The 13,682-nt window shown below is 36.6% G+C and overlaps 1 protein-coding gene across 2 annotated transcripts in view; it reads right to left on the minus strand.

The window, feature by feature from the left end:
* Positions 1 to 13,682, minus strand: part of UBR3 (ubiquitin protein ligase E3 component n-recognin 3) — a 91,741-nt gene that overhangs the window by 17,419 nt on the left and 60,640 nt on the right. For both annotated transcript variants that reach the window (XM_026046530.1, XM_026046458.1), the window contains exons 30-31: positions 8,714 to 8,799; positions 1,358 to 1,463 (exon numbers count right to left, since the gene is read on the minus strand). In XM_026046530.1, the coding sequence (XP_025902315.1) occupies positions 1,358 to 1,463; positions 8,714 to 8,799 (192 nt within the window). The remainder of the gene's footprint in view (positions 1 to 1,357; positions 1,464 to 8,713; positions 8,800 to 13,682) is intronic.

Raw genomic sequence — 13,682 nt, forward strand, 5'->3', positions numbered from 1 at the left:
AGCTCCATTAGTTTCCAAGTGGTTCAAAACAGAGCCTAATCCAATCTGCAACAGCCAAACCTGGGCGTGACAAATACACGGCTCATGACACCAAGTCTGTGAGGGCAAGAGCGAGTTCCTGGGCTTGGCAAGACGCGCAGAAAAAGGAGCTGCTACCAAACCCAGCAAGATTTTTACAAATATCTAATAGGAGAAGTGCTCAGTCCTACAGTCATTTCTAACTGTCAACAACCCATCAACCTGATTTTAAATTTTCTTGCTGTAACTCTTGGCCAACCACACTCCGAATTTATACATCTTATTCCAGTGGCTCAAGCCAGGTCAGGGCAGAATCACATGAAGACACGGCATCACTAGCACCTCAACATATGAATCCACAATAAAGAAGCAAGGCTTTTAATCTATCCATTCAAATGATCTCAGGCGGATGGCAAACAAAGACCTAAGACAACACAGAGGAATATCTCAGATTGAGGTGAACACAAGCATTTCACTAGTAATTCCTAATTTGCAGATCATGACTGTGGTATTAGTATCCTAGATCAAATTTTGAAATCCCATGACCATAGAATCACAGAATAATTGAGATTGGAAGGGACCTCTAGATGTTTTTATCCTTAGGTTCCTAGAAATATCCTGATAAATATGCAGCTGAAAAGACAGAATTTTCAGAATGATTTCAAGATACAAAGTAGAAAGCTTTGCTATGAAGAACATGCTCAACATACCAAGAAATAATAATGATAAAAATGTCTAACTTCCTCTTACACTTTTAACTAGGGGAAGAATTAAAAAAAAAAAAAAAAAACCCCAAAAAACCACACCACCCACATCTGTTTTGGGCAAGAGAGAAGAGGCCGTATGACCCCTATGACCCCTGCTGAAAAGTGAAAGGTTTTGAGAAAAGAAAGAAGATGAATCCTTGCAAAACAGAGATACAGAAATCCACTTACTTCTTTGACAAAGCTTATACAGGTGTACACTGTTCATGCCATAAAAGCATACTCAAGTAAATAGCAAACTTAATATAACAAGCATGATGAAATGTTTTAGCTTAAAGTGAAATTATTTCTCACCTATTATTAGACTTGCTGATGTTATTTCTGTAACAGTCATGAAATTTGCATTTGCTGAAGCTTTGAAGTGGTGTACTTAAGCTTTAGCACAGAACCGGAATAGTCTATGTAAAGTATACTTGATTTTTCTTTTTAAATACAGATAGGTAATTTTTAGAGTTTAAGTTTTGTAGCCCACCTCACAGAGAATTGAAATCAAGGAAGAAAGTTACTCAGAACCCCTCTGTAAAGATATTTCATTCACAAGATAAAACTGTTATTTCATAAACTAAAATACTTGCTCTGAATTTTTATCCTGCAGCAGCTGAGTTAGTTTTCTCCAGGGATTGTATGCAGAGTCAATACTGTAGAGGCGCATGTGCATAGCCAACACATGGAACAGCTGATCTGAAAGATGGAGAAGAAAACAAATCATTATTATATGCATTGGAGTATTCTACATCAGGTCGCACTCGTTTATTTTGTGAGATTCTGCAGTCTTCAAGTTCCGAATAGTACCTAATAACATTTTTTTAAAGACTTTGAAGAGAAGTAAGTCTTCTACAGACGCCAGTGAATATAGGCATGCACATAAAAAATGACAGTCTTTTCCTCTATGGGAATTTTAGAAGAAAGATTCTTTAGAAAGCTACAGATCTCTGATATTTTAAATCTGGTAAAACACCAGATCATTCTATTTAACTACAGGTCTTTTTAACCTTCCTGTTTCATATGTTGTTACACTGCTACGGGTCCAAGCCAGCTTTCCTTCTCTTTCTACTCTGAACAAGGAGTCTTTCTACTCTGAACAAGGGACAAACCGACCTGTTTGTAAAATATAAAAAAAAAATCTTTCATTTCTTTCTCAAAAAGATGTAGTGCTGTGCTCAACATACCTGAAAGCTAAACTAAAGTTGTTAAAAAGTTTTGGTTTACAGCAGGATCCCTTCAGCCTCTCATCCTTCCAAGACTTTTCCTTTTGCCTGCACAAGGCAAAACTAGCTAACTTTAGGAAGAGAAAAATCAGATTTTCTGCAACAACGACACCAAAGCCACAACGGTCTGCATAACAGCACAGCTTTACCTACATGACCTGCAGGGCAAATTTGCTGATATCTATCAAAAGCATCCATACACTGATGCTGTCAAAAAGATCAGACACTGAAATGATTTTCTGTGATTTTCATAATTACTGAAATGTTAACTTTTCTGTGAATCGCTCAACCAACACCAAGGTCTAGTCCTCTCCCGCTCCAAGCAAGTCACGAAGCTGGGCACAATGTACGTTTACAGCATCTTCAGGGAAGTATGTACGATAAGAGGCTCAGACTTCACTTTTTCTGTGCTTACTGTACAGTCTAGGCAGAAAGGTGTATTTTTATCTTCACATATTCATATTAAAATCATTAAAAAAGATCCCCCATGATTTTGCTCATTTTTTCCCTACCCACCATACCTTTGTTTCCCCTATTCAATTCTGGCAGACTCATTCCTTTTTTTTTTTTCCCTCACTTTTTATTTTAACATTTCCCTCTGGTATCTTGCCTTCCCCTCTTTTCATTTATTCTTTCAACTGATCCATTTGCTTAATCGCTCTCCTTCCTCTCTCCAACCCCCTCACTGAACCTACAGTCGCTTATAGGTCCTCATTTTTAAGTAGAAATAGCAGCTATTAATTTATTTTCCATAAATAGAAAATTACTCAGAGGTATGTGGTGGCCAAAAAAAGTCGCATGATGAAGTCAGCTGACTGCCAGAGCCTGAGGGCTGTAATTAGCTCCTGGGGTTTGTAAAATAATTGAAGATCTAGATGGCATTGGAATTGATTGCTGTCACCTGCTTTCTGAATTAAAACAGTCAATGAGGACAAAATAAGTCATCTTTCCTCTTGGCAAGAGATTCTAACAAAAAAATTGCTTTGCTCATGGACTTCAGAACCATAAAAGGATACTGATGTTCACAGAACTATACTGCTTCTTTTATTTAAATGAAAGTCATGAAAGTATTTACTTCCTTCTCCTCATTTATTTTGTTACTAAAAGAAATGTCAGTCTTTTCTAAACTGCTTCTTCCTCCAAAAAGGGATAGCTATGTAAAAAAAAGAAAAAAAATTGTTGCATAATTAACCTGTTCCTGTAACAGCCGTTTTCCTGAGCTTTTATTTGTTACAAAACTAAGCTGGCAAGTATCAAATTCTAGCACTAAAATGTTTATATGTAACTGTGCAGCAACACTTGTCGGGTCAAGATACATTCCAACTTTGATCAAATTTGAATAGAAAAATTTAGTTCATCAATCTTGCAGGGCAAGTGTCTTTTTTGTGTGTTCTGGAGACTGCAATCTTAGTGCACATAAATGCAAAGCCTGGAAATAGGATGTGGTTTACATTGACCTTTTATAAAACTCTTTTTATAATTTGATTTTAAAATATTAATATATTGTCCAAATCAACGCAGCACAGTCATGCACTTGTTTCTAGACCCCGAGTAATGAAGGAATAACATTGCCCCCTAATGGGAACACAGTAACAAAAAGCTGCCCAATAGCTGTAACCTTCAAATTTTGTAAAATTAAATAGCAATATTCCAAAATGTAAATATAAAACATCTCCTCCTCCCATCTGATACACCATTTACAAGTTTCTGCTTTATGATTTCTGTCTTCTACTTAGTTCTGCTAATAATTTGACATTATTATGGACAGGCTGCATCCAGTTAAATTGAATAAAAACAAAATTTCAAAATTTGAACACCACTTAGTACTGCAAAGCATCAGAATTCTGGCATGATTCAAAGAAGCAGACATTGAAGTGCATAAGGTGATTACTGGGTTTTAATATATTTTCATGTGATTCAAATACAACCTACATTGAAGCATCTCAGATGGCCTTTCCCTTCACAGAATACATATAAAGCTCACATTCTGTAACATGTTTAGTAGCATCATCAAGATTCACCAGCTAGTCAATAGCTTTAACCTTGATTCATATTAGGTTTCTCCATTCCATTTATAGAAGGATCCAAATATATCCACAAAGCCACAGAGCGCTGCTGCCTCTCGGTACGCTCTTTCCTACACTTCCCAGAGCAGTTCTGCTTTCAGGGCCATGCTGTTGTGAAAGAGGAGCTGAGACCCGAACCCGACCGGGTCCTTTCCAAGGAAGAGCTGCAAGGATGAGAGGCTGCCTCTGTGCTGCGCTCCAGGCTGTGAGAGAAGTGTCCCAGGGCTTCCCCTCTCAGAACAAACACGGAGGGAGGGTATCTTGTCTATATACTCACATTGCTGGCACTAGTAACAGCAGTTGCATTCTTTATTTTATATAGGTGTCCGTAAAGTACTTAACTATCTGCTATCCCAATGTGCATAAGGAGGAGCATTAGAGGCTATTTCACAGCTCTTTCACATCTATCAGATGCACAGGACAAGAGAAAACCAATTCAGAAAGATGACCAGAGAGGGATTTGAAATGTTGAATGGCAAAATTTAATTAATATCTGTGCTGAACTTAGAAAATGAGTAATTCAAGAAGTGATCTTGAAATTACCTTTTTGGTGGTTGGTTGGTTTCTTGACCATAAAGAAAAAACAGAAATTACCAAAGTTGAAATCAGAGGGGTTTGTTTGTTTGTTTTCAGCTATTTCCACTTGCACGGTGTATAGCAACCTGCTGTAATAACGATGAGAAAGATATCTAACAGGTTAGCTGGCTCTTGTTTTACATGCAAAAGTGCAGATGACATTTTTTTTTTTTGTATTTTCTAAGTATGTAAATGGCACATAACCACTGCCTTGAAAAATACTGTTGTTCAGTCCACTTTTGCTATTTTGATCCAGTCCTCTCTCTTCTGATCCTAGAAATTAGTTTTCATAGCCACAGTGTCAAAGATGGCAATGTCAAAGTTCAGCGACACAGCAGCTCATCACAAGCACAAGGGAAAAACATCCTTGTCCCAACTGCTCTGTGAAGATCTTAACACACAAATTTTGTGTGTTAAGATCTTCACAGATCTTAATGAGATTTTAATTAATGAGACTTTACTCTCATTTTTCTTTCTCAAAGTCTGCTGGAAGTATGAAAAAGAAAGCAGATCATACCGAGAAGCATTTGATACAAGCAGATAGGAATTGTTTTTTAAATAAGGAGATTCAGGAATGCTTTGTCCTTCATAGAGCTTTTATAGTCTATTCGGCAATAACAGCTACAAAGACCTGCTGTCAGCACCGTCTCATTCATCAACGATCCAGTAGATTAGAATCCGTTAATTTTTTTGAAGGTTAAGAAAAGCTTATTAACGCATTAAGAGATGAATAATCTTTATAAAATCTTGAGTCTTAATTGCTGATGAAGCGGTTAATTATCCTCTGCACCAAACTTATCACTGTGAGAAAACATCTTCAGCAACTAAATTCTCCTTTTCTTCAAGGATTGCATCTTCTCCTACTCTTTCCCTTTATTTTTCCTTCTCAGGCATGTCAAGCTTCCCGGGAAACAGTTGGGACCCTCTGCTGTTGAGAAAGATTGCCTTTTCAAAGGTAGGATGAATGGATGGCACCCAAGACCTGCAGACTGCCAGCTCCTAACCAGAAAATGACAGCATCAAACACCCCCCACAGATTAAGAATGACCAGTAACAACGTACATGTCAGCAAGCACCTTCACAAAAACCACCATATAAAAGGAAAAATGCATTACTGAAAACCAGCAATGTACATTTTCCTTCAGTCACTGCAGAAAACTAGTTAGTAATCTTTGCAAACATATCCATTTGAGTAGATGACAGGAAGGATATGGTTGCATTGAACAAATCACGAAAGAATTAGCTTTTTCTTCCCACAGGAGTCAACCATACTTACTAGTTTCAAATGTCATCAGCTATAAGGATAAAACGGAGGCAACCATAAAAATCAGCGAGGGCAGAAAATTTGATGGAGAAGGAATATACCATTTTTTTATGTCAGAATTATTACCTGGAAACATGAGATGATTAAGACCTTGAAGGCTAAAATTTGTGCTTTTCTTAAAATAGGACTCTCTTTTGTAATAGGCTCTATTTGCACTTTTTCATTGCATACCATAGAGTAACACTCACACACACACACACACACACACACAACTTAAAATGGCAATTTTACGGCCAAGTTCTCTTCATCATTCTTGTCACACAGACTCAGTCACTGACACTAACAGCTCCATTAATCATTCTTAATTTTGCTTCCCCAGAGCTGCTGCCCTCCTGGCGCAATCTACTCAAACAGCTCTTGACCTATTTGTTGCCCGCGTCTTCACTGACGCCTGCTGCTGTAGCAGCTCACCTGGGACAACATGTCCCATTTTCTGCAGTATCTAACCACCAAACCTAACAGTGGTTACACGACTAGCACCGACTGGGGTGCTTAATCACAGGAGACACCTCACTAGCTCAGACGCAGGAAACGCGAAGAAGGAAGTAGGGTTTACATTAATTCAGATGCACCTGGAAAGAATGATGTCTAAAATATGAACGCAGCTTAATGTTGTATAAGACATGGAAATGGCTATGTTTCAGAGACTGCCCAAAATTTTTAAAGCATTAGAAAAGAATATTTATATTTAAACAAAACTGCAAACACAAAATATAAAAACTCTTAAAAAAGACATGAGTATGAAACAGTAAAATCTACTACAGAAGAAATACCTAAAGAACTGCCTTTTTTTTTCTCTCCCATAAATGACTCTAAATATGTCTGGACGGGGGAATGAAAAAATAAGCTAATTTAATTATACAACCATTTAGTTAAAAAAAAACCTGCTAAAAACTGTTAATCATAATTAGCTTACTGTCCCAAACTAAATATAGTAATACTAAATGGAAGCAGAGTCTGCCAGGTATGTTCTAGAAGGGCCTGTAGTTACTTTATGTGAAACGTACGTCTGTCTTACGGCAGGATTCCAAAATGTTGTCACTGAAGTGCCTAAGATGATCATGGGGTTGGTTTGTTATTCAACCTTAGTACAAAAAAAATGCTAGTGCAGTATACACAGCAAGGGACTGTTCTAACAACGAACAGGCGACATTTATGTCTCCAGACAGTCTAAAGCAGCAGCACATCCATATACACAGTGCCTTTCTTCTGAAAGCTTTAAAGGTCTTCTTAAATATTTCTAACGTGCAAGGTTGGATATTAAAAATACCAAAATGCCTGGTGTAGATCTCAACTGGAAAATTTAGCGCTCTACTCAGCAGTGTGCCAAAGAGCATGCACGTGATTTTGAAATGCTCTCCCTAACCTTTTATCAGAAATATTCATTAGAAACCTTGAAATAATACAACTGCAATAGGAAAAAACAAGTTCTATAAACAGCTCATCCAGGAAACAAAATCATACAACAGTCTAAGAAAATACTATATAGTAAGTAGAATACTACAGTAAGGAAAAAAAAAAAAACCTCTCAACACATTACAGGTGAAAATCTAATTAAGAAATGTCATCCTATTTTCAAAAATGTTTGACACGATTTTGAGTTATTCCAACTCTTGCAAACTAAGCCGTTCCACACAAGCATATGGAAAAGTACAAATATCACAGGGAAAACAAAATTACTTCTGTTTAAATGTACACAAATTCTGAAAACAAAGATTTTTTAAAAAAGTTCTTTTTACTGGGCTATTTCCTTCTCTTCATAGATAACTATTGCAGCTACAATAATGGAATTATTAAGGTCAAAAGGCGACCTACATCATCACAAGTTCTTACTTCTCTCAAGTCAGATTTTAAGAAGCTAGCACTTAATCATAAGTAACCGGTAAAATTCCTGTAAGGTCTCGTTTTGCAAAAGAGAGGGAGCCTATTTTAGAACTGCATGAACTCTGCCATACACCACTAGAGAATCTTTATCTTTTATCTTTCTGCAAGTTCACCTTGTTCCAGTAACTTATTTTGATGAACAGATACACCAGTTCTTTTTTTTTCTTTCTTTCTTTAAAAGCCTGAAGATGTTCCCTGCGCCCCACCACTACCAAAACTTTAAAATATCGAAGCTTGTATAGATCTTCTCTTATGGCCATTAAAACCACAGGAAGACGGAGGTAATTTACTTCCAAAGAAACGTTGTTATAAATTGTTTACACTTAATTTTTTTTTCAAATGCCCTCCAACGTTAACTGATATCTCTGCCCTAGATTTACCCAATTTTTAAGTGATCACACAATTCAGAACATGGCACAATGCAAGTGACAAAATTAAAGCCTTACTAGTAATACTGAATTTCTTTACATTCATTAGCACCTTAGGAAACAAATTTCTTTACTGTTACTAGCAGCAAGTAGGGTGAACCAAAGCTTTCCCAGTTTTACTAAAAAAAAAATGTTTTAACCTTAAAATACTTACAGTTCTGCTCATAAAAACACGAGGTTACTAAAAACCATTACATGGCTAGCATGACATTTGCTTTCTAAACAGATTATAATCACAATACACGAATAGTTCGACTGAATAACTTGTGTAAATTAATGTCAAAGTTGTCAAATTACAATGAAAAAGAAGATGCAGCATGACAAAAGAAAGGTCTTTAAAAGAAAAAAAAAGGTTGAAATTATTTAGGAAATGTCAGATGTTAGGAGAAAATGCATATCTTCACTCAATTGTCTAATAATTTACATGACACTTAATAAAACTTACTTAAACATGATCTTTTGCCGGCTGTGCTTGCACCACCTGAACATAAATTGCCTCCTCGATGGACCAGCTCAAGTTCCAAGTTTGTTCTGCACAAAAAACATAACAGTGCTGAATGGAATGGCATTAATTCAAGCTTCTATAGACATGAAGGAGTCACTACAAACTCCCAGCATATACTAAAAGAAAGAATACTGCAAACAAATCATTAGTGTTAGATGATTCCAAAATATGCCTCCGCATAAGATAAACAGTAGGAAGGTATAGCCATTTGTGATTTAAAATTATTAAAATCATCGTTTAAGAGAACTGGTACACTTGTGATTGAAGTAAAAAGAAGCGTTAATTTTGAGGCTTTTTTTCTGTATGCATACACCATCCTCAAAAAAATAAGGGAATTCACGTGCAAATCTGCAAAGACCACACAAAACTCTGTTCAAATTGCTTAAAAACATAACCATTTAAAGAATGTTCTCTTGAATGACAGGAGTTTTGTTTTGCTTTAAATAAACAGGCAGTGGAATGGACAAGCCACCCAGTCACTAAATATGAAAATATTTAAAATTATTCTGGAAGCACTGACTTCTATTGAAAGTTTAGTTCCTGAAAACCTTGGAGGTAAATTCTGAATGAACACCAGTGTGCCTCATTTGTATGAAACAGGAGCTGCTGCTTTAAATCTCTGCATGCCACATTGAGCTCTATTCCTGAGTATTACTGAAAGCTGATACTTAGATACCAATTTTTCAGGCCAAATTCAATAGCTTTATTTGATTTTGGAATTGAATGTTTTAGTACTGTGTTATCATTTACCGCTAAGACTTGGGCAAACAATTTATATTAGGTTTCCTGAGGAATTGTTTTAACAAGTGAACAAATGTTCCTGTAATTAAAGATGAATAAAAATCTGCTGTTCTGAAATATTATTTGATTAATTTTATCCAAACTGCAAAGTCCAGTTTTACACATATCTTGTCCAGTAGTTAAAAATCAACCAACACTACATTCAACATAGCGTGATCGAATATTTACTAAAATCTACATTCGAGTTTTATTAAATCTAAGGGAAGTACACACACATACAAAGACATTAAAGAAAAACTACAGTATGACTATCTTGTTAAAAATAAAATATTTTAAAAAGAATTTTGCTCCATCCATTTCAGCAAATACTTCATTTTTGATATTCAGTGTTTGCTAAGATACTTTCATATGCTTCTAAAATAGTAACATTTCAGAATATTACTATTCCTAAGTTTGCAACTTATGTCACCCATTTCTGAAGGAATGCTTTAATCCTCTCTACTCTGAAAAAAAGGCAATTTAACATTGATAATGTGCCTGCTCAGAGCTCCATCTGGTTGCTGCTGATAAGAGTATCTGTGTGACAGGGGAATTTTCCACTCTTCAAGCGATTTGCAGTGCTCACTGAACTTCTAAAAATCTACCAGCAAGGAAGCAGGGACAGGGATTTCATATTAGTGGACAAAATAGCAACTGTAGATCAGCATGTGCTAGTTCATCTGGGGAATATAAATGAAACCAGTGTGTATTATTTCTATAAAGCTTTGATAACTAATTTGTAGAATAAAATTCATAGCAACCTTTTATTAATACCAAGAGAATTAAGATTTAATCAAAACACTACCTGAATTTCTATGAGCTATTTTAGGTCTAGAATTTTCAATTTTCCTTTCACCAAGACATACATACTATTTTGCAAAACAAACTCAAGGACAACTGGACAAAATTCTTCTGGATGCCTATGACATGCCAGACAGTATTACTCTTCGCTATAGGGAACGTAAGAAGAGAGACTTCTGGTAACATATTCCCTCCCACACTGCACACTCATACTCCCCTCCCATACTTCCTTATTGCTCCAAGCACCTCAAAGGCAGAAGCTTATAGCTCAGTTGTCTTGAAAATACAAATACTATATGGTACTTTCATAACATACTTAAACCTCAGTGTGACAGTGCACAGTGGGAAGTAACTCCTAGAAACTGGAACACTTTTCCTTTATTATGAGCATGTTCTACGCCACACACTGCTTAAAATCATTTTTGAAAGACACTAACACATCTCCTCCCTATTCAAGATTCCTTCAGCCTTGAGGCTCTGATTAAGGCTCTAGTACCTCCCGTCCCGATGAACAGGCAAAAAACAAAATTCTCAGTGCCTGTTCCCTTATTGCTAAAAGGAAAACAGGGGCATTTGACAAGTGGAACCCAGAGTGGTCCCTGAAAGTATCCTTCAACTATCTTAACTCTCTGAAAACGAAGGAAGGAGGAGAAAGAAAATCAATTTAGAAATTACTGTTTATCTATACATGTCTGTGCTACTCACTGGAGCAAAATATTTGTAACAGTGACATGTGACTTGACCTTCCTTACTCATGAAAAGATGACAGAGGAGAAAGGATGGATTTTGCTCAGCTGCACAGACTTCAGATCCCAAACCAGACCCATTTCAGCCTACTTTGATTGGCTTTCAATCCAAGATTCAACCCTGATATCCTTGGATATCTGGAAAGAGAGACTTTTGCATGTTCATCAGAATTCGTAAGAGAAGAACATGGGAGCAGGTAAATGAGCAATACCCCTGCCAGGAAGTAAACACACCTAGGGGGGAACCCCTCATTCCAGAGGGCATAAAGTTCACACGATCTTTAGCATTTCACATTACGAAGACAGCACATACATGAAAGTGCAAATACTGAGGCACAGGTTAGGAAAGAGCAGCAATGGTTTGGCATTAGTCTATAGGTAACTGACAGCACAGCAAAGGCTTCGTGTACACAGCCAACTAACCCAAGAGATTCTTTGCTATATAGCACAGAAAGAGTCCTCCAGGAGACACTGCCACAAATGACAGCCATCAATGCTCCAAATGTGGAGCTATTAAAACTAAGTGCACATGATTTGCAAATGACACATTGCTCATCCTGTTCATGTCAGTAAAGACCAGGAGGAATGCCTAGCAAAAAGGTCTAAATTTAAAAAGGTAGGAGACTATGAAAACGGGAGCTAGCTAAATATCTGCTGTGCACACAAACCAGGATGCAAGGACTCTGAATGACCTTTATTGCTAAGAAAAGAGATGGGACTACCTCTCCCAAGGGCTAATTTCTTTCCTCTGCTACCAATGACATCTGTCTGGGCAGCAAAAGTGTAGTAAGAAGAGCAAATTCTCTCCTGAAGCAGAAAAGATAAGCTGCTGTAAAAAACTCCATATTGTTTAATCAGTACTGTTTAATCAATAGTGTTCTCATTTCAACCTGCAAAACTCCCCCTCAAAATTTGTCTTCAGCTGTAAACTGGCATCTTTTAAGAAGACTACAGACCATGTCATTTCCTGATTGAAAAGGGAGCACAATTTACTAATATAAAAAGATAAATGGTATTTGACATTAATTGACCCCCTGCAATTAGCAAGTGAATTAAAAATATCATTAGGCTAACGTGAAATGCCTATTTAGACAGTGACTACTTATCATCTTGACCACTTTATCTGTATATTAGATTAAATATGAGGAGGGAACAGGAAGATATCATTACCACAGAAAGACTGGGGATGGAAATAAGGAAGAAACATTAGGGTGAATCACAGGAATAAACCTGCAGTTCTTATGCACTTTCCAAGTCTACAAATCTGGACTGCTGAAGGGGCCAGAAAAAAAAAAAGTTTTGTAAAAGCTCTGCCAAGGATCTTCTCAAATGATCTTATGATTTATGGTAACAATATGCAAGACTGGATCCAAAATCTGAAGTCCTGCTGGCATGGACAAGCAGAAAATAGCTAATACTGGCCTAATCCAATGAGAAGAGGTGGACAGTGAGTGTGGGTGACATGTTCTAGCCTTACTGGCCACTCAAGCAGTGCAAGAAGAAAAGAAATGCCGTTCTGATTTGAGATATTTTTAATTCTCGAAAGAAAAAAAAAAAAAACAAGAAACTTTGGCTGAAATGTCAATGTAAGAAAATCTATATGATATGTCTAGTTATCATTTTTAATATTAGTAATTTTCCAGAGAAATACAGACTGATTTGTGTAATACAAATATTTACAAGCAGTCAAACTTTTATATAGGAGACTTTTTTTTTTGTATAGCAAAGAAGATTATTGCATGTCAGCATAAGTGGCATATTTGATACAAGGATAAACATTGTAGAAATTATGGGTCATACAGTTTAAAATCCTTTAAAAATACAGGATTCAAAATGAGTATTTCCTATATGAAAGTATGTTCTTAATGAAGGCAAAAATCAAGATCTTGATCTTTGATCAAGATGATCAAAGAACACAAATAATGTTTCTATTAATAGAATCATATGATCATCTAAATTGGAAGGGACCTCTGGGATCACCTGATCCAACCTTCTGTCGAAAGTAAAGCTTTAGATTCAGGCATGCAGAGCCCTGTCAAACCAAGTCTCGATATTTCCGGGGAGGAAGATACCATCGCTTTTCCGTGCAACACATTCTGATGTTTAATTGTTCTCACAATAAAGAATTTTAGCAATTACTGGTAGCTTTATCACTTTGACAACATTATAGACACCTATTTGAAAGGAAAATGTTATCAATGAAGAAAATATTTACACAGCAGTTTTAATGTCTGGACTTAAAAAATGCAACTAATGCAGAAGATGATGAAAATGAAAGCGAGAATATACACAGTGCTTTATTAACAAATAATATTCATTTTCTGTTTTCCATATAGTGCCTGAGGCTACATTTATAACGAGCTTTGTTTCAAATAAGAATTCACAGATGCTGCTCCAATTCCCTTCAAGGTTTTTATCTGCCACATTTCACTGCAAAACCAAGAATTTTGCTTAGCAGTGTCAGAGTTCATCAACGCACAGGAAGACGAGAGCCCTGCGAGGCAGGCTCTGACAGCACCAAGCGCAGGTACGCTGCCCCCAGAGAGAGGGATGATAAATACCCCCAAACTGGGGGACTGAAG

Source organism: Nothoprocta perdicaria, unplaced genomic scaffold, assembly GCF_003342845.1.
Source record: "Nothoprocta perdicaria isolate Ctin4 unplaced genomic scaffold, notPer1 scaffold_0, whole genome shotgun sequence".
In the NCBI taxonomy this organism is placed as follows: domain Eukaryota; kingdom Metazoa; phylum Chordata; class Aves; order Tinamiformes; family Tinamidae; genus Nothoprocta; species Nothoprocta perdicaria.